The 22192-nt window shown below is 39.3% G+C and overlaps 1 protein-coding gene across 6 annotated transcripts in view; it reads right to left on the reverse strand.

Annotated features, from left to right (window-relative positions):
- The window catches only part of CD44 (CD44 molecule (Indian blood group)), a 61304-nt gene extending 39334 nt beyond the window's left edge, over window positions 1–21970 (reverse strand). For 5 of the 6 annotated variants that reach the window (XM_054199722.1, XM_054199723.1, XM_054199721.1 and 2 more), the window contains exon 1: window positions 21775–21970. In XM_054199722.1, the coding sequence (XP_054055697.1) occupies window positions 21775–21841 (67 nt within the window). In that variant the 5' untranslated portion in view covers window positions 21842–21970. The remainder of the gene's footprint in view (window positions 1–21774) is intronic. The other variant, XM_054199727.1, reaches the window with a different exon arrangement.
- Window positions 21971–22192: the final 222 nt, after the last annotated feature.

Raw genomic sequence — 22192 nt, forward strand, 5'->3', positions numbered from 1 at the left:
TCATTTTGGCTTGACATTCTATTTTCTTCTATAGTATAGATGTGAAAAAAAATGATAGTAATCAAGGCGTGCACTCTTCCTTAAATCGCTTTTGTTCATTGGTAAACCAAGGTTATTCTATCTGCAGTGTATCTATTCAGTGTAAACTGCAAAGAATGTTCCTTTCCACAGGTAAAAGGAAACAATCAAGGAGATAAAATATGAGATTAGATCCAGACTGTATGGTGTGTGAGAAGACAACCATTATTCACAGCATACATAGGAGTCCAATAGTATTGATGACTGCTTGTCCTAAGGAACTCAAAAGCTGTGCATCCAATCTTAAATACTTTTACCATAGGCAACAGAATTAATCATTATTGTTACTTGGATTGCCTTTCCACAAAAAGAACGTAAAAAATATCTCTTCTCCTACCTGCCCCACCAATTATTTAGGCTGACAAAAACATATAACGTAGACAAAATCAATATACATTGCATAGCTGTTTAACAGTTTGATGATTAATATTCTTATTATTCTTCTTCTTAATATTTTTCTTATCATGTTATAAAAAAATACCAAGATGGCATAATTTTTAGTTTTGTAAAATTTATGCAAGACTAACATGTTTTCTCAAAATACATTGATTTTGACACAGCTGTTTTCTTCCACCAAAAAATACTTCTATTAAAATTTCTCTGATGACAGCCATGTCTTGAGAGATTTTGAAGGCAAGAATGAGGAACCTGTGTGGAAGAGGACACCAACAAACGCATTTTTTCCTGGAGGACTTAATGTCCTGCTGAGTTTCACAGTCCGAGGAGAAGTTAGTGGATTAACAGAATGATAATCTCAGTAAGTTCCCATACACGATTCTGAAATAGCTGCAGTGCTTCCACAAGTTCCAGCCGCAGACACGCACAGCACTGGTCGTGGGGATAGCTGATGGACTAGTGACCTTCTGTGGCCACACCCCACACTAAATAGTACCACGTGCTCAAAAGCCATTGCCACATGTACCTACAAGTCACAAATATAGTCAACAGACATTCAGGTTGCAGATCCCAATAGATGTTTTCCTACGACAGCACAATGCACAGTTACTCTGCTTGGAAGGGAGTGGCCCGTGACTACTGCTGTGGGAGGGAGCTGCTCCAACAGCTGCCACGTTAGTGCCTTCTGCTTTGGCTCCGAGTGTTCCATATTGAAAGCTTGACATTATTGTGGAAGTCGTCCAGTGAGCAGCTATATTAAACATAAATGATCTAGGCAGGAAAAAGTCTCACCTTTAATTTTCCCCTCTTGATTCTCTCTCCCCTGTAGAAGAAGGCAGGCCTAAATTTGTTAATAATTAAACATACTCTGTGAAGCCCAAGACTTCATACTAAATTTGGGTATCAGATCACAAAGATGTTTAGGTTACTTAAAAGTTACAGTGATTTTGGAACTAGATTTGTTTGGAACATCAACATCTTTTCTGATAGCCTTGGGCTAAATTCTGAAGAGCTTTCTCTATGAAAGCCCATACCTCATCCACTTGCTTTGGATTACATTTGAATCTTGCAGCCTGTCCCAGATGCACTGAAATATTAAGTGAAGTTCACTTTTGTGAACCCATCCATGGTTTTAAAACACTACAATATGTGCTCCATTACCACCCAGAGATCTAGTTGTAATCAGAATCCCACTTACTGGCAGATTCCTTAAACTCCAACTGTTGAAAATAAACAGGCTTATTTACACAAATAGGCTTAATGGAACTACTTGCGGGTTGCAGTTACGTGCATGTACATTTTCCATGTAAATGCTCAGCCCGGCTCTGCAGCATACATACTGTATGCCAGAACACTTCTGGGAAGTATCAGGCTTATTGCACATGTGCTGACCAACTGCACTACATGCTTATACAGAAGGGCCAAAGTTCCCGGGAAGCCTTGCTCATGCAGCGGTGGGAGATCACGTGGGTGTCCAGGAAACCCCGGGTGAAAGTGTGGCAATCCACTTCTCAAAACTGGTTTTGAAGCCATCCAATTAGTTGGACTTTGCCCTAAAGTAATGTTGAGACAGCATGCTTTGTTTTTATTTTGACGATATCTTCTACACCTACTTCCAAAAATGTTTGCAATATTGCTGTAGTGTATAAACTCTGTTCATGAAGCAGTGAGTGCAGAAAAAGGGCTACAGCAGTACCTAAAACTCACATGACATTTCACAGTCTAAGCAAATTGCGTAAATCCACCAACTCCTCTATGAAGACAGTAATTTTCACATTTTAAAAATGCCAAAATATAGATGCAGAGCATACTGCCCAGAGCTGTAATGGAATCTGGAATTTTTACTTTATGGTCTCATATTCTAACTTCCAGACAATGGGGACCCTTAACTGAATTAATGAAAATATTTCTAGTCATATCAATACAGAACTTATAAAAAAAAAAAAGATGGGGTCTAAACTAAATTAACACCTTAAATTCTTTTTTCCATGCCAAGGCTTATAGACTAATTTTGAGTTAAGGAAGAAACGTGATTGACAAATCCAAATCTAAACACATATTCCACCTTTTCCCATAGTGCAGGAAGGTCAAATCCATTAAGTTTATGTTGATGTTACTTAGCTGGCTTTAACACAGTTATGCAAAAGATGGATATTTTTCCTCTGTTTCAAGAGACAAGGCAATGCAAAACTCATACTGTGTGCCAAACTACTACTGATCCCTTCAAGCCTTTTTTAAGTTTCAAAGGAGCTGATTCAGAGTGGATTCACAATGGAATCACAATCAGCACCCAAAGCTTCCCTTCTGCCCCCTCGTACAGCTGGCAGGCTTTGGGGGCTGACAGGCCATATCTTTTCCCAAGATCCACATGATTTGCTACAGCTGAAAGACAATATTGTTTAATAATAGCTTTTAAAAAAGGCAAAAAGTAATAGACATGCCTGAATTGTCATCATCATTAATCTCATCCAGACCGTGAGACTTGGGTGACTCATCCCAGAGTGATGGAATGCCCCTAAGCCTGTGCTGAGTTTTATGACCATGCAGAACATCAACTTTCAGACAGGCCATTTCTCCCTGTCTTTCCTGGGCTTTCTGGTGCTCTGTCTTAAACAGTTGCATGCAAACTCTTCTCTGCTATTGCCATTCACATATCTAAACCAGGCTTAATTAATATTTTTCAGCCCGAATCACTAACTCCAGTTCCACGATTTGCTAGCTAGAGCCCACTGGTGTGATAGAATTGGCTGAGACTGACTAAAGAGCATTGTCCTTTCATGAAAGTGTGAGTTACACCCTGATTATTTACATTAGAGGCTTGTTAGAAGCTGTTACAGTAAGAAGCCAGGTGCAACCTCCATCTCCACCCTGGTTCTGCAACCCTTACACATATTGAGTAACACTGACTCATGCAAACTCTTCCCATTGGAGTTGATTTTCCATAACGATTTTTGATCCACTGTATGGCTGTTTCATGCACTGCTCCCTGCTTTTCATTGTTGTCAAGTCAATACCTAGAGGTTTCTTTCTCAAGGTGGATGCTGTCTTATATTTAAAAAAAAAATATTTTAACAAGTGCAGAGACACATCAAAGCAAATGAAGTGTAAGATTTGCAAGAACCCTGCCTCCCTTAAATGAAAACCTGTAGAAGAATACTTAGACACTTAGTTTGTTAACTGACTTCTTGGTAAAACCACAGTCTGCATTGCATGGCAACCAGGAAATGTTAGTGTGCTGTTCTCATGGGGATTTTCCTTGTCGGTTTGTGGTTCAAGATGACTGATAGGTCACCCGGATGTGATAAACTGGGGCTGAAAACAGGGACAGAACAAGGGGTTTGATGGTGCAGATCGTTTTCATTCTCTGTTTGCTTTAATAGAACACAGTTTTTACATTTATTGTAAGAAGTTTGTTCTAAATTTATTAAACAGATTTCAAACTCTAGGCAGATATCTGTGGGCAAATGTTTCTTTATAATCACAGATTATTTAATCTTGTACCGACACTCGCACTGATATCTACATTTTGAATATTAGAACCTGCTTTAATGCGTGCTAGTAATGAAGTAGAGAAAAGTGGGACATTGGAAACAGATTAACATCTGTTTAAAGAGACTCATAGTAACTATGGTTCCTGTGCAGGCAAATTTAGAAATTGGGCCATATAAGTCCTAAGGTCTGAGAAGGTCTGGACAGTTCAGATCTCAGTTCAGATCTATCTCCAGTTGCTGTTTGGTTTTTCAAATGTTTCTCAGGAAAACTTCTTCATGGATAAATAAGAACGCATATTTTACTCCTGACTAAAGGAAATGCCCTCTGAATACAAAATTTCATATGGGATGGATTAATGAAACATTTCAGGATCCAAGACATTTTGTCAACAGATATACTAAGCCCAACTACCGCTATTTTCACATCTGGAAGAACTTGAATGTGCAAAAATATCATTCAGTGATTACCTAATACACTACAATACACATGGGCTTGGATAGCATTATTATTTGCTGAGTATTCCACTATTTGTTTAGAGGCTATTAGTGAAACTAAAGCAATTCGTAGCCCAGACAACTGTAATAGGCTTTCACCTTTATGTCAGAAGTTGGACTAAAGCCCAGGTCAGTACTGATGAAAACCACTGGATAGCTGTTTGCTAGGTTATGTAAAATGATTCATTAATCCCAGTCCCAGTCACTAATAGATACATGTTGACATCATTAAAACACACCTATACCTGAATCCCTCAGGGCTTGATGTGGAAAGTAAAATTGTGCTGGGAAAATTTGACTCTCAACTGGGATGACTCCACACTCATCAAAATTTAGAAGTCAAATTCTGCAGGATCCACATGAGTTAAGCAAGTATGTGTCTATGAGGCTGCAGTCCTTTACCATCACAACAAAAAAGCGCCAAGGATCAAGCGACATGTATAATCATTTGGTGTGGCTGGGTGATGTTTTTCTGTTCTCCCAGTTATGATATTCTTGCTCTGCTAGCCACCATTCTCTACAGAAAGAAGAAAAACAAACCTGGAAATAAGCCACCTACACCATAAGCAAGGCTTCTCCAAATAGTGACAGTGAAAGTAAGTCTTTACAGACTCTTGGGAGTTGTCAGATGAAATACTTCCCTTGGGTTATTGCCAAGCTGTGAAATTTAAAATGATTTACAGGAAATACATTTCCAGATTTAGTGGGAATAAATCGTATTTTCAGTTTTCGAAGTATCCCTTATGGATACTTAAATAAAGCAAAACAAGGGTTTTGTTTTTCAGTTTGAAACTACCTTTCATTTTGAAGCATAATTAATTAGCTTGCACAAAATAAAATAAAACAATTTAAGAAAGTTAAGTTTAAATGTTTACGTGGTTGCAATACAAGTAGATGGTTTAAAGAACCCAGTCCAAAATTTCCCTGTAGAATTTTTTAAAACTTCATATTTCATTTCAGACTGGCATAGGAAAATATTAGAAGTCCTGAAAAATTTCATGGGAGAGAAAAAAGAACGTAGTTATAACCCTAATAGATTGACGATACTCAGGGGAAAAAAATTCTCTGCACACCTGGCTTTTTAAAGACAGTAAAGTCCAGGGAAACACTTGAAAAGGAATTTACCTGCATATTGCAAGGAGTGCCTGCTATAAATAGAGACAACATACTCTTAGTAGTTGGGTGAGGTGACAAAAAAGTGAAGATTTCTCTCCATAGATCCAAAAGTCAGACCTTTCTTTGAAGTTGCACCAAAGCTGTTCCTACTACCCAGTTACATTTGGGTACCTAATAATTTGGGCTGAAAAGGCAAACAGGATAGTAGCTTCCTCACTCTCCTGTATACTGTTAACTACGTAAAAGTCATGACATAGCCATGCTAGCCCTGGGACACAAGTGGGCTCAAGTGAATCTCTGAAAAGGAGAGATGTGGCTAGGGATATAGACAGTAGCCAGGGAGGGATACACTGCAGTAGGAGCATCTCCTTTCTCCATCAATTGTTAATAAGTTTTCCTTACATTTCTGTGTTACTTCAGTAAGTGCACACTGGAAACAGGGTGTGGGACAAAGCTCAAGCTGTTTATTTCCTTCTAAATTGTTCTTCTTAACAAATCTGCCTACCGGCCACCGAAGCCATTGTCTCTGCATATATTTACCAATGGGCAAAAATTTTCAGTCTCTTAATCTGATAGCTTTCCTCGTTACTAATTTTAAAAAGTGGGTGTGGGAGTGGCACTATTAATGAATCAAACATTCATAGAGTCACTCAAAATGCAAGTAAATACAAGAAATATGTTTCATTCCTCAGCAGTTGCTGCGGGAAGAAAAAAGTCTGCTAATGTGTCTTCCAAACATACTTTATCTGCTTGGCAACTGTTGCTCTGGTAAACATCCTGAGTGAGCCTATACAGTGTCACCACTTACGATAAACTTCCTTGCTGCTGACATTAATATTATACTTTTTGTTCCACCCAATAGCGCACAGAAAGTTTTCAGACTCCACTAGAACATGGTACAGCTGTGCGGCACCTCAGTGGAAAAATTACAGGCAGTGAAATCACAGTCCTGGAATTAGACAGTTATCAGATATGCCCCCCTCGAGATGATGAAAACATAATCATCATTGTCGATACTAGGAAAGCTTCAGGCTGTACAATGTGTAGTGTAACCCCAAAGGCTGAGTAACAGATTGCGAAGCAAATCAGTTGGGATCCGTTCCATGCAATCCAGGTGAAGAAACATACATGAAACAAAGCTGGCGAAGAATAGTTGGAGTCTGATTTTCGTCGCTTGACTGAAAGCAAATCGTTTAGTCATTTGCAATAAAAGCAAGTGAGACACAGCGCTGCTCAGCAGACAGATCCCCAGCCTGGAGCTCAACGGGCCTTATGCCTGGTGCCTGCTGTCATTTACCTGCCGGTATAACCTGGATAAACCAATTCATCTCTCTCTACCTCAGTTTGCAACTACAACTAACCTCCTTAAAGTAATTTTAGATTTACTGATAAAGAATGCTGTAAAAGCAAAGAACTATTACATTGTTATTTTATTATGTTCTTACAGCTTTTACATTCGGCCTCCACCTAAGCTTTGACAAGTCTCAGGAAGTCAGATTTTAGTTCTGTGGTAATTTAGAGAAGAAATTAATACAAAATCAGACCTATGATTAACAAGTCCAATTAAATGACAGATCTTGAATTTTAACTATTTGCAGTATGCTACTCAATAATAATACCAGGTGTGATTTGAAACTATTTTTCACATTATATTGAATTTTTTTTTATTATTTTTTTGGTAAGCGATTTCTAAACTAAAAAACTATGCTTTTTATATTTCCTCTGCTCCTCTGAGTTATACAGAAAACCCTCTAGTAAGTATTCTCAACACTTTAAACTCATTTGTAGATTAAGTTCATTACAGAAAAGCAAGCAATGACCAAAACTGAAAAGGAGAAAAAAAAAAGTTTAATAAGAAGTAGAACATCTATTGACTTTAACAAGGCCACTTCACAAGAAAACAACAGAGAAAGGAACCCCAAGAACATTTTTAAAAGCTCTGAAAGCCAGCCAGTTAAAACAAAGATAACATTAGTCTGTCAGACATACTAAAAAGAAGGCGGCTGCTTAGAATATACCGCACAAGGGAAGACATGTCAAAGGACAAGTCACCCATGCAGACTTCCTAGGAACAAATAATGGCAGGGGAGGACCACCCAAACAGGAGACATATCAGTACTTATTCCAAACTCAGCTTCACCACAAGGAAGATAAACTCGTGCCCATTTTCTTTCACAACTCCTCCCCATGTTTTTTCAAATGTTTTTGAGGAAGTTGCTCATACAAACTTACAAGGAGGTACCTTACAGAACAGTACAAAGTAGCACAATATTAAACACTTAAATCAAGGATCAGAGTTGTTAATTGCATATTGATTAAATATACCGTCCAATAATCCATTGAATTTGGCCTACTGGACATCAAACTACAGAACTAAAACCTCCAGTGCAATGCATGACTTAATGACTCATACCAAATTCAGATTTTTTAGATTAAGAATATAGCTGTAACATTTGTATGTAACTTTGCAGTTTTAAATGCGGATAAAACGCTACTTCTGAATATTTGTGATTTTCACAAAAAAGCAGAATAAGGTATAGTATCATCTGCATTCTGAAGGTATCTAGAATATGGAAGAGTTCTAAGTCCTAAAAAATTACTGAGTGAATGAATGATAATCAAATCAAAACCTCAAGAAAGTTACTTATTAGAATCAATGGTTAGCAAAAGGCAGCTGACCTGCTTTGTATGTTACACTGAAACCCTGCTTTATTTCCACAGTGGGATTTTCAGTAACTTCTGCTAGCAGTGCTGTCTGGTTAGTGTTATGCACAAGACCTTACAAACTCTGTGATTTGAAGAGATCAGAAATGCTGGATATGAAAGAGAAAGTAAAAAAACAACCTTGGAAGAAAGAGTTCTCTGAAGAACAGATTGTGGAGAAAAGCCTGAAGAGCTTCGTTCACAGGCAATAATGAAAGATGAAAGTTGAATATCCAGTACAAGCTACTGCAGTTTCAGAGATGGAGAGTGGGTTGATCTCAATGTGTTCCTCTCCATAAATACCCCAGAAGTACTCAGCCATAAGTACATTTTCAATAAAGGAATGGCAACCATGGTATTCTTAAAAGCATTGGGAGGCATACTACACACTACTGAAAAAAATAAAACTCATGAAATGCACGTTTCATTTTCAGTTGCTGAAGACCTTGAAATTTTAGTCTGGATGTATTGGGACAGACTAAGTGAAAAAAAGCCCTATCAAACTTTAGATTTTCATTGTCAGAAAGACTTGGCTTGGGATCTGAAGTTAGTATGGTTCAAATAAGAAGCTACCTTTGGAAACGATCACTTTGTAAAATCATGTAATGATTAACACAATCTACTTAATCAAATCTCACATAGAATCTACAGGAATCAATGGGAAAGGTCTTATGCTACCTTAAATCAGCGCAAGCTTCGGATGATGGAACAAAACACTGTCACATCCACTGCTCCCTCTGCTTTTTCCCTAATAGCAGAGAGGCAGGGATCCCATAGCCTGTAAACAGAATGGCTACGCCAGCAGGCAACTTCTACTGGAATTTTTGGTGGCAAAATATTTCCATTTTCTGGACTCGGTCACTCTATCCATCCATACACTTCAGTTTCAAGTATCTTGAGATTTATACTGAAAACACCGACTAGCAAGAAACTTTCCTAAGATGCATGCAGGTTATGTGTATCCCAAGCTAGATGTTCCATTAAATTTCTTTAATAATTCTTACAGCCTTTGTTTCAGTAAAAAGGTATGTTTAATAACTGGAGTTTGCAATTAACATTAGTATGTACACAATGCTGTTGCTATCACAAATGTAGAATAATTATATGCCTTGGCTTTAATATATTTTTTTCCTATTTTAAGAAAAAAAAGTTTATTTAAATCTAACAATTCATGAGAGGCAGTGAAGATTCACTTGCATGAGGGAGGAGTGGGAAAGAGGCATTGGCAGCATGGCCTTGATATTCTGTGAACTCAAATACTACATTAAATCCTACATATATTTAGGCAGTGGAGATACGTAAGGGCAATGCACTACTGTTTGCATGTAATCATCCTCAAATATTGAAGAATCATTTTGTTGCAAAAATGCTAGAATCATTGTGAAGCCAGTGATCTTGCTGTGATACTCATTGATTCTAGTAATCTTCCATTTTAATGAGTTATAGCTGGATTTTATAAAAAGATCCCGAATTAAATCAATGTTTGAACAGCAAATGATACGAGCAAAGACCTCAATTCAGCTACTGTGAGTTCCATGGCATTGGAAAGCATCATGAAGTCAGATTCGCTCTAAGCAAGAGTCAATTCAAACAGCAAAGCAGGAATAAGCCATCTCACTAAACAGAAAATCCTAGATAGGTAGTAATTTATTATTAATAAAGCACCGCAAGATATCCCCCACCCCACCCCACCCCGCCCAGGAAATTACTTATATTCTTGAAGCAAAATTCATTGAGTTGTCTGTCAAGTACACTAGACAAAGCAAAAAACTGACCCTGTGCATCCCATTATTACCATGTTGCAATGAGTATTAGCTGTAAGCTACGTAAAGTACAAAAGATGGATTGAGACCAGTAAGCTTCTAACACAACTGAAAAGGAAAGCAAGCCAGTAAAGGACTCAGGTTAGAAGTGAGAAGATCTCATCACGTACTTGCAAAAAATAAAAGCAGGAAGTTCTTTAAACAAAGCAGAGATCGCTCTTAGGAGCAGCAGAAGTAGCTGACACAACGTGGAACCACTTTTGCGGATGATATGCTACAAGTCATTGTGTATAAATCCCATTTGTCTTTTTTGAACAGTCTGAAAGCATGTCTTAGACACACCTTACTATATTGATTCCTGATACACTGCTATTTCAGCTGACTCTTGAAGCTATTTGCTCTGGAAGGATGGGAGATACTGGGGTATCTCCCAATATAGCCATTAATTCAAGATACCAAACCAGTAAGTTAAAAAGCAAAAGACAGACTTACGTTAGGACTTGAAGATGTTGCTATGACTATTATTGTGGATATATTTGTATCATGTTAGGGGTGGAAAAAAGGTGCTAATACGTTGCCTTGCAATTGCTGTGAGTCAACAGTAATATGATTGTGACTGGTGTTGATAAAGTGGCATAAGCTGAGCACTATGAGTAATAAAGTCAGATAAAGTACTTGACTGAGACTGTTAATAAATTCAGTGTAGGTATGCAACCAATGGGTTGTAAAGGTGTTTCAAAAACTGGGAAAATACTTAGCTCTTACTCATAAAGCGTATTTTCTCACATGGATTGTCTATCTGAAGTAAGGATTGCATAGTCATGCTCAATGATGGATTACCAAACAGTAACTGAAGAGATTTTCCTGGTTTTAAGATAACAGCTTTCCAGAGAATGCTCCGGTCCTCTGTACTCTTGTTCACTTCTGTACCAGTAGAAGAATGTTTGCACAAGTGCTTTTTTCTCATGAATAACAATAATACTTATTTCTGCTGAAATAGCCCTGTATGTGAAATCATAGCTGCTTTCTGAAATTCAAGTGAAAGAAGCACTAATCTTGTTGATGGAACACCAGGCTGGGATTTAGGAGAAAATGTTACAGCTGCGTTGCTGGGTGTCGTATTTTGCTTTCTCTCTGTTTCCCTACCTGTGAGGTGGGGATAAAATAACTGACTTCCAAAGGGCTACAAACCCCCCTAGTTATTATTGTCTGCTATCAGCATATTTGTCAGTTCACTTCTTTCTCATGAGCTAGGACGATATTTACTCTGGTAAATGACACCAGATCTAGACTTAAAATTTTAAGTTCTATGATAATTTAAACACATTCAGCCTGATTCCAACTGTACTGAATGTGTTGATGAAACACACCAGACAAGACAGTAAGCCTCTCTAGAACAAGTGCTGTAATATTTATGTGAACTCCATGTAATGCAAGAAAAAGAAACACTACGCAGAAAAAAATTCCATCAGAGACACCACCCATTTCCGAAGTCACACGTTGAGAAAGCATAAGACATCAAATCTCTTTCAAGAAGTATTCAAGTTCTTCTACGGTACTTAGAAGAATACAGCAGAGGATAAGTGGATGGAATACATCTTAGACATATGTTGACGTCCAAATATTCAAACGTTTAAGGTGCTGTAGGATATACTGAGGAGAGACCACTGCATTTTGTTACTAATCCCCACCTTGAGCTTTGAAGATGTGGATGTGTATCATCAAGTAGATGTTATCCACAACACTGTTGTAGGTTATTAATGGATATAACCCTTGCAGGGCCCAAGACTTTCAATGCTGTGGCTATGCTATATTTTTTAAATTGAATTGTGACAACACAGAAGCAATCGAGGAAAAAAACATTGCCTATATTTTATTTTGAAGGGTAACCTAGTCAGGTAGAGAAAGTTTTTTGAACTTTTCCTCCTTTGCTCAGCAAAAGAAATAATTAAAGAATTCATTCATTTGCAAATACAAAATTTTGGATAGAAATTTCACTGATCTTTAAGGGCACTGTTGCAACATTTTACCAGTCTTGCATTGTTTTGTATGTAATATATTGTGTACTCTGCACTAATTTACCATAGGGCTGTCCCCCACTGGCATGTATATAAATAATAGGCATTGTTAGGCAAAATAAAAGAAGAAGAAAAAAGACCTCCAGCTCCAAAAAGAAACACAAACTACTTGTTATATGAACTACCTGGATAAAAATATACTCTCAGCAAAGTGTTAACAGAAAACAAATTTGGATTCAGTCATTGGTCTTAATAATCTCCAAGTCACAGAACATGCATGGATGATCGGGCTTTTCTCTAATCCACATGAACCCACAGAGACAGAAAATACTGTCTAGCACTTATGCCTAGAGATGCTCTGAAAAAAATGAATAATTGTGCTGGTCTCACCGTTCCATGATGCTCTAAGATTGCCTCTGCTTCGCTGTTTTAAAAGTCAGTAAATGCTGTGCTCTGTTCAGTGTGAACACAAAATATACCACTACTAGATAATGTGTGAGACTTGGCAGGTCAAAGAGATGTTGAGAAAATCACAGAATGGTTCGGGTTGGAAGGGACATTGAAGATCATGTAGTTCCAACCCCCCTGCCCCGGGCAGGGACACCTCCCACTGGACCAGGCTGCTCAAAGTCCCATCCAACCTGGCCTTGAACACTGCCAGGGATGGGGCATCCGCAGCTTCCCTAGGCAACCTGTTCCAGTGCCTCACCACCCTCACAGTAAAGAATTTCTTCCTGATATCCAATCTAAATCTACCCTCTTTCAGTTTGAAGCCATTACTCCGTGCCCTATCATTACACTTCCTGATAAAGAGTCCCTCCCCATCCTTCTTGTAGGCCCCCTTCAGGTACTGGAAGGCCGCTATAAGGTCTTCCCAGAGCCTTCTCTTCTCCAGGCTGAACAACCCCACCTCTCTCAGCCTGCCTTCACAGGAGAGGTGCTCCAGCCCTTTCAGCATCTTCATGGCCCTCCGCTGGACCCGTTCCAACAGGTCTATGACCCTCTTGTGCTGAGGACTCCAGAGCTGGATGCAGTACTCCAGGTGGGGTCTCACCAGAGCAGAGTAGAGGGTCAGAATCACCTCCCTCAACCTGCTGGTCACACTTCTTTTGATGCAGCCCAGGACGCAGTTGGCTTTCTGGGCTGCAAGAGCACATTGCTGGCTCATGTTGAGTTTCTTGTCCACCAGCATCCCCAAGTCCTTCTCCTGAGGGCTGCTCTCAAGCCATTCTCCACCCAAGCTGTATTTGTGCCTAGGATTGCCATGACCCAGGTGCGGTACCTCGCACTTGGCCTGGCTGAACTTCAGGAGGTTTGCACAGGCCCACCTCTCAAGCCTGTCCAGGTCCCTCTGGATGGCATCCCTTCCCTCCAGTGCGTCGACCATGCCACACTACTGTGATCTTTTCCGACCCCAACAAGCAGCCAGGAAATACAGCCATAAGAAAAAAGAATGAATAGGAGTGATCTAATAGAAATGTCAGGAGACACACGTGAGCATGTGAGACACCTTTCCATGGTGGCTGCCTAGAGGGAAGTTTCTTTCCTGCTTTTGTGGCTTGCTTCAGAAAACCCCGGATCCATTTGCTCTCTGTTGCGGTGATAAATGACCACCACGGAAAGGTGTCTCACATCCTCACAACATCTGCCTGTTACTGCTTTAATACAAGAATTGTGAATGGGATAGCTGCCTGTCTAAAACCTCAGCTATGCCCGTTCAGTGGTGAACTGGAACCACCAAGTATCTGTTCTCTGTAGCCTATAAAGTAATTTTGTATTCTGGAAATGAGGAGTTTAAGAGTTTAGAGCTCAACATGAGATTTCAAGAAAAATATTTTTATTTTGTGTGCCAGAAGAGTTTTTGCTACTCCCAAGAAGGCAAAGTGACTCTTGCAATATAAGAGTAGTATTTTTTTAATACCAGTCTTCTGATGTCACTGGATTCTCCTGCCCTTTTAGCCTGATGTTGAACATAATGACAGTAAGTCAGACTTGCCAGCACAGTAGGCTGAAATCAAAAGAAAACCATAAAAAATACGAATAAGAAAATTTTTTTGTAATGTGAGTCTTCTCTGAGGCCTGTCTCTTGAAAGAAGAACTTGGTCTTTACATTTCAGTTTGCCTGAGAATGACTAAGCTATTGAGCAGAAGTTTTAATGGATAAAATGGATTTAACCTTCTATCCCAGACGCAGGCTGCCAAGAGTCTATCAGATTTATTGGACCGTTTCAGACAGATCTCCCAGAAGGACAGAGACAGATTAGTGGGGAAAAGAGTAAACAGGTGTGAGAAAAAGTTGTTCAAAAGAAAATGTGGACACTTAAAAGATCTACCTAGGTACCACCTGGATATACATAGTTGCTGCACAGTGACATTCAAACTTCTCTGGACTTGTAACATTCTCGCCACATGGCCTTCTGGCATTGTGACCAAGTGGCCCACCTTCGGTTTAGAGACAGTGGATCTGTTCTTGGCTCCTCCTCTGACTTGCTGGGTCATTTTAGGTCTCTCGGCACTCAGCTTTCCCAGAGTATCAAGCCTTTATGTGGAAATATCCCCCAGGATCTCAAGAAGCTAGCTGATAGTTATCACTAGGAAGTATTGCTTCAAACAGGAGAGAAACTTGACTAAATTTAAGACATCATTCTTCAGTTAATTATTAAATCAATTTTAAAGTTCTTGAATCTAAGAAGTTTGTCAGTATGACAAAAGATTTAAGTCAGTTATCATTTGCCAAACAGCTTCAAACATCACTAATCATAAAATGATAAGTCTTGATTAAGAACTTTTTAAGAAAAGTATACTTTCTGTTGCCTAACAGGAACCAAGCCCTATTGAACTGAAAGTAGCTGCCAGTCTTCAGTGTGTGTATAGATAGCATGCACAGAAGAAAACAGGATAAAATTGTCAGACCGACAAAGAAAAGTTTTATCTGATTTTTATAGCACTGCTACTGGAGAAATTAATTTGAACAGAACATATATTATTTCACTTCCATGTTCTGTGTTCCTATATGTTGAATTTATACATAAGCGACATATAGGAACAGAAAATAAACCCCTACATTTATAAATATGAGACTCATTAGCAAAAGAGGCGTTTTTTCTGCACATACATGCCTGAGTGGTGGAAAAGGGAAAGGACATGTAAATTAATGGAGGACACCTACTCAAGCAGGAGGAGGAAGAATAGTGCCGTAAGTGAATGTAAAACTTTGAGTTCAGGCCTCACTCTCAGTGTCTTCGTTATTAATGAATCATGTTTCTTTATAATTGGCAAGTACTACTTTCCCTTGAACCTGCCCAGTTAACTATTCCATATTCCTTGTGCAGAAGCACAGCTTCACTCCGAGCACTGTGACGGAGTTGGGAAGACCTGGCTACCCCTAGCAGCGATGTACTGTATCACTGCCTCGGTGTCCTCATCCGCAACAGGGATACTCCATCTTATCTACAAGATGGGCATCAGCTGATGGCAAAGCATAGGTAAACAACTAATCACTACCATCACAATCACCCCTCCAGCACCGTTGAACTATTGCATTTACATGCTGTAGAAAAAGCAGCTGCCAGCTTGCCTAGTCTGTTTTGAGCGAGCACGTGGGGCTCTACCTGCTCTCTGAAAATGGCTGCAGCCATGCTGCTCTGGCAAGCGTGATACGCTTGCTGATAAGCCTCACTGGCGGCAAGATATTTTCCTCTCAGGGAGGCTGCCAACTTACGGCTGGTGCTTGACTTTTAGACCCTGATTTGGATGGCAGCTTGCTTGCTGCCCGGACAGAGCTCACGCATATCTGCTCACAGAGTCCTGGGTGGCCATAGACCATATGCCGAGTTCCAGTTAACCTCTCATTTCTGTATGAGAATGCTGCAAGAAACTATTCATTACATCTACCCACACATACCACACCCTGTTTCTCTACAGACACCTATGCATTAACAAAAATAACAATAAAAAAAAACCCTAGGGAAATACACTTCTGAGAACCTGTTTTGCTGTGGGCATTGCTAACATGCTGCCACTGTCAGACACATATATTCAACAAAAGCTATGTCACAGAAGATTTTTTTGCTATTATACATTTTGTCAAGGGCAGCTTCTTATTTACAAAAGCAGGTATTTAGTAAAACAGACATTAACTGTGTAGTTGATGGTGGCTGACTAATGTTGTTTTGCTAGGCAGCTGTCAGCCTGTACGCTGGCAACCTCTTTTATAACCATCTCGCGTTGCTTTTGGAATGGTATCTTTAAGAAAAAAGGAGATGGAAGTTTTACCACAGCTGCTGCATGTCTGACTTTTTTTTTTTTTTTTTGCAAAGACACAACACAATCTCTTAGAACTTCCAGCTATTGACCCTATCTCAGTCATAAACAGAAGCACAGAAAAAAGTGAAACAATGTATTTTTCAAACTGCAAATGTAAGTAAAATTCAGGTCTTCTCTGTGATTTTTACTTTGAATTGGCATGCTCGAGCTTCCATGTTAGTAATTGCTAAAATTGTAGGTTATTCCTCAACTCCTTTATGTCTTGTCTTCTTTTTTTTTTTTTTCCTGTTTCACAATGTGAGGGTTGAAGGTTATTGTACTGAAATACGATTGCTGCATTATATAATGCTGCCAGTGTTGTCATGTAGAGGAACTGGAAAGTCCCAAAGCCAGTGCGTACAAAAGAGTTCAATTATGTTCTTAACTGTAAGCACAGACTCCAAAAATTACTGCAGGTTTTGTTGGGCAGGAAAACAGTCACGGAGGTTTGAACTTTAAATTGCGATTAGCTGAACTTTTGATCTGACTGAAAAGATTCTCCAAGGAAAACCCCTCTTTCTCTCAGTTGCCATTTCGCGTTACTGCCTGCAGACTCATTCATATGACGAGCTGCTCTGTCGTCCCTTGGGTGGGGTCAGCTCTGGCAGCCACAGAAAGAGAGGAAAATCACAGCCAGCTGCTACTGATATTACTGCTGGTGCCACTGTATGGAGGCCTGTGATTTGGTGGGGAGGAAACTGATAAACATTCAGGACTGACACAATCCTCTCTGCCACCAGTATAAGCAGCAGCCATAATGGTCACTGATAATTACAGTGTGTGATGGCTTTGAAATAATTATTACCTCCCTGCGAGTGAGAGACAACTGCTGATAAACTTCTGGTCTAGTCTGGAAAATGACTAGCAGCTATGCTAAACTGGCTTCATGCCTACAGTCGTCAATAACCCATGGAGAACAGTCCAAACCACCAGATATATCACAAAGAAACCCTTACAGGTAAAGGCAAAGAACAAACCAGACTGTGGATGTGGGATTTACTTGGTAGCAACCATGATGTATGTTATCAGAGATGTGCTGGTGACAAACCTAACGTCTGTCCTGATCCCCTCACTTTGCTGGCCTTCAATTGAAAGTTTGAACTTGTGGGTGGGGGAGTTGAACTCCGAATTTGTGGCTGCCTGGTGGGGGTTAAACCATGACAGAGCTTCTCTAGTCTAAGAATGCAATTTAGTGTTGAAAAATGAAATTTGAAAAAGCATGTTCTCAGGTACCAGCTGATGTTAAAATATCTCATGTTTTGAACACTGTGAATTGTTCCAGTACAATGTTGTATTGTTTTCAAAGTAGGCACAATTAATGTGGTGGGTCATGTTTTTTCATGATTACTTTCTCTATGAACTTAGAGTTGACAGGTAACTGTATATTTAGCCTTGGTCCCGGAAAAAGCAATTTTAGAGGAGAGTTTGGTAGAGCACCTTCCCTCACTCTCTCCCATAGGGTCCTCTTCTAAAAAAAATAATGTTTTGTAAATAACGGCACACATGTCATATGAAGTTGAGAATTATCATCTTCTATCTTGACTGTATTTTCAAACACTTATCCATTAATGCAGGAACAGAAATGCGAGACAAGAAGACCAGAAAGCAAATGGAGAAGGCTTCTTACAGGACTTCTGAAATTCCAAAAAACTTTTAAGTTCTTGGGCTGACTTATCCTCTCCATATATAAGAAGCTCTATATCATTTTTTCTCTGCTTCTCTACAATGTATTTCACTACCAGTCAACTACATTCATAACTAACATTATCCTTTTATCAAAGAAGAAACAGTTACCAGAGGTCTTCTACTCCATCTACTTAGCCAGTAGCACAATCACCAATACTCAAATTGTCCTTTAAAGAGGTTTATCTAGTCTGTCCTTATCTAATGTGTCCTTAAAAACAACGTCTCTTATCAACCTACTTTCAAATCTAATTACTACCACTGTCTAGCCACTCCCTCTGAATACCATCTCTTCTCAGGCAAGAACATTGCCATCTTACATCGCTTGCCCTTTGCTTTTTAATTAAACCACGTCCCACAGAGCTCACCAGAGCTTTTCCCTCCACCATATCAGCAACACAGTTTTTAGTTTTCCTCATTTTTCACATTTCTATAGGTTCCACTCCTATTATACATTAACTTGATCGCTGCTGTTGCTATCTTTTTTTATTTCTCATTTATTTCCCCCTGTCCTGACAGTTGCTATCCAAATTAGTGGAAACGTCTGCAAGGGTTTACACTAGGTTCTTGCTTGGATACATTTCCGATTTCTTCTCTAACTTAAATTCTTTAAGACTTCATGCTATTAGATTTCATAACTGGTTTTAGTTGCTTCCTGCAACCTACTGTGCTCCTTACCGTACAACCAAACATCCCTTTGAGATCTACATTTTTCCTCGCTATATTTTCCTGCTCTCTTCCATAAGTTCTCTCATTTGAAATGGCAGTTGACCTTCAATGAAATAACTTCTTTTACCCCTTCATTAAACTATTGAGAACCCACCTTTTCTACAATTATTTTATCAGTAATGAGCTCATGATTCTCTCTGCTGTTTATACCTGTCTATCAGCATCTCAGGACATCTCTTCCTGCTGGCACATTCTTGCTACAGCAGAACCTCATGCATGTTTAAGGTGCTAGATGAATAAATGAAATATTAATAGTGTCTTCAAGCCCTGGCCTATGAATGTCATGGGAACTGTTCTGGAAATAAAGACACACCAGGTATGGAGGAACATTTCATTTAACTTTGGCTAGAGCTACCAGTTTTAAAAGCATTCAGTTTAAAAAGTTCTTCCTCAATTGTATGATGTTATCTTTCCTCATTAAGCCTTTCACTGACTTCCTGTTTTCAAGGTAATGGTTCTGCATTGTGGTGAACACCAGTAACTAAAGAACCAACAAACATTTCTCCAAAGACTGCAAGACAATCCTCTGCCATGGTTTGTTGGCTCTGTGCGTGAGGGTATTTCAAGAGCAGGTATATAACCTTTACATTAAATGATGATGGAAGTTCAAGTGAACTTTATTAAAGTCCAGTTATTTTGCAGCTTTGGGGAAATAGCCAAGATACACACTGTAAGGACTAAGTGAAAACAAACTAGCACAAAGAGCTTCTTCAAACTGTTTTATTTACAAATTTACATGATGGATATATAAGCTGAGGCAGGCAGGTCCCTTCCTTTGTGACTGACTGATAGCTGTAGTAGCCCTGTCTCAGAGCCTTGTACTGACACTCTGGCAACCTCTCCAGTGCTGATAGCTAAGCTCCTTCCTCCCACTGGTGGACTCATTCTCCCTCCCTTCATTTCATCTTTACTACTACTTCTATTCCAGCTCCTTCCAGTTTGGGGGTCAAAATTCTAGGATTTGCTTTGTGTTAATCCAGGAGAACTTTGAGAGAAATATTTTTACATACACATTATGCTCACAGGGGAAAATCTCCCCCAGAATCACCATTAACCGAGATGTCGGCATCTATATACTCCCAGATCCAGACTCCTTAGACAACAAAAGTCGCATCAATTCCATAATATACCTCACTCACATGCCAGTGACAGTATGATCACAGTGGCACAGAACTCAGGATGAATAAGTTTTTCAGCTGCTCTCTATATCTCATCTGTCCTTTAGTAATCATATTAACAGTAACACCAGGTCTTTTCTAATTTTGCCAAATTCTGTACTAAAAGTATCAAAATTCCAATTTAGGAGCAGATCTGAATTTTGTCTTCAAGCAAGGTGTTTCCCAACAGCAATGGCACCTACTCTATGATACGCAGCAAAGTCACAGGTTTACAAAAGAAAATAAAACCACCATTAACTGCTTTTTTGATGTCATTACTGACTACAAAGTCATGCTGGAATGTACCACATACCAGCTAAAATATGTTGTAGCTATAGCCTAATACCTTGCTAAGCCATTAAGAAAACTTCCCTGTGGGGCATATGGGAAGTCTGGCATACTTGCTGAAGTAATGTAACTATGCTGAAGACTACTAGATGATAGGGTTTTCTGCTATGTCTCACTGTAAAAACGCATTACTCCTAGAGTCAGTGCAGATCCTGCTTCTTTAGGACACTCCTGGAAGCTCATAAAAGGAGAAATCAGTTGGGTGCATGGTAACCAAATGATTATAACACTTACACAGCACACAGACTTGGACCAAGCCAAGGTTTTAAACACATCTCTGGCATACTTTATTTGCCTACAGAATCTCTGCCCTTTCTCTAAGGGCTTTATCCATATATCTGATCTTAGCAAGAGTGTTCTGGTACAACAATTTTAAAAAGAAAAGCAATGAGGGTGCGTCACCTATCACAGATGCACTGGGAAATATTCACTCCAACACACCCATTCATAGCCCAGCAGTGCTGCGACCATTACAGAAGTATCCTCTGCTGCTAGAACAAATGATATATAGAGAGATATATATTTACTATGAACACACACACACAGCCTTTGGGTGACATTGGCCATGAAAAAAAAATGTATTTCATTAGACTTTTGGCACTGATGAGTAGAAAAATAATGTAGAAGCATATTTGTTATCCCTAACCACAAAACACCTTGAGGCAGTTTCTGTCACAGTGAGAGTCTGTTAAAAGTGTGGCCATTTCCCTCAAACGCAGTTGAGCCTGCACTATGTGAAATTTCAAAAGCATTTTGTCATTTTGGACATGCAATTTTTATTTTTTTTCTCTGTATTAACATTTCGTTTAAAAAAAGAATAGTTGAAACAGATAACCAAGGTACAGAAAGTTAACTGGTAAACAACTTTGTGGTCACTTCTAACCCCCTTTGTTCCAAAGCCTCATCAGTCAACCCAAAAGAAACCTTAGGAAGTCAGAAACAAGCATGCCTGGCATAAAAGCTCTCCAAATTTCAGGCACAGATCACTGCAGTTTTGCTTCTGTTCAGCGAGGCTGTGTCCAAATGCACTATCTATGAGCTGTTAGTTCAGCCCATGTAAACTCAAGAATGCAGTTGCATGCTGCTGGGGGTGTCCATCCTCCCATCCCTCCTCTTTTCTCTAATGTCTGAAACAGAGCTGGGAGAGCAAAGCATGTACGTAACAGCAGTCACATCGCCAAACCAAGCTTTACCAGAGCTATTATAAATTCCCTAATGTACTCCTGTTCTTGGTTTAAACTTAACTTTTATGATCTACAGTTCACTTTTTATGGATCTGGAATTGCCCTTTACAAGCAATACACAGCTTTCCATGATCGTACAAACCAGCACAGCTGAGGTTACAGTTCTAAGGTATTTCTGATAACTCTTACAAATAATAAAACTTTATATAGACGCAATAAAGCTGTTAGCCATCTAGCTGACGAACTCCTGCTGTCTGAAACAAACTTATCAGCAACCATAAGTGTTTTCATTCATAAATAAAACTTACGCGTTTCTGCTAGACAAAGCTTCAGCAAACATAATCCAATAGTCGCCCATAAGGACAAGCTGGTCATTGTTTTACCGGAACTGTTTTGCAAAAAACAGAAATCCTTTCAAGCTGCAGAAAGAAAAAAAAGAAAAAGAAAAAGCCCCGATGCTTGTTAAGCCCGTAGTCAATGAGTCTGAAGTTTGCTGCACTTTTTATTCTGATTCAAAGGAACTGAAGCAATGACATAACTGGGAGGGGGAGCTCATTCAAAGTCACACCCATATTGCAAGAAAGTTAGCCAGCAGTGGCAGGAAGGGGGGGGGAGCTAGCACTGACTAAGCAGCCACACTCGAGTTTTAAAGAGGCACTAAACCTCCTCTTCTTACACAAGTAGCATCGAAAGTTATACTTGCCGTGCCTGCAGGAAAATTTGTGT

Source organism: Rissa tridactyla, chromosome 4 (assembly GCF_028500815.1).
Source record: "Rissa tridactyla isolate bRisTri1 chromosome 4, bRisTri1.patW.cur.20221130, whole genome shotgun sequence".
NCBI classification, from domain to species: Eukaryota; Metazoa; Chordata; class Aves; order Charadriiformes; family Laridae; genus Rissa; species Rissa tridactyla.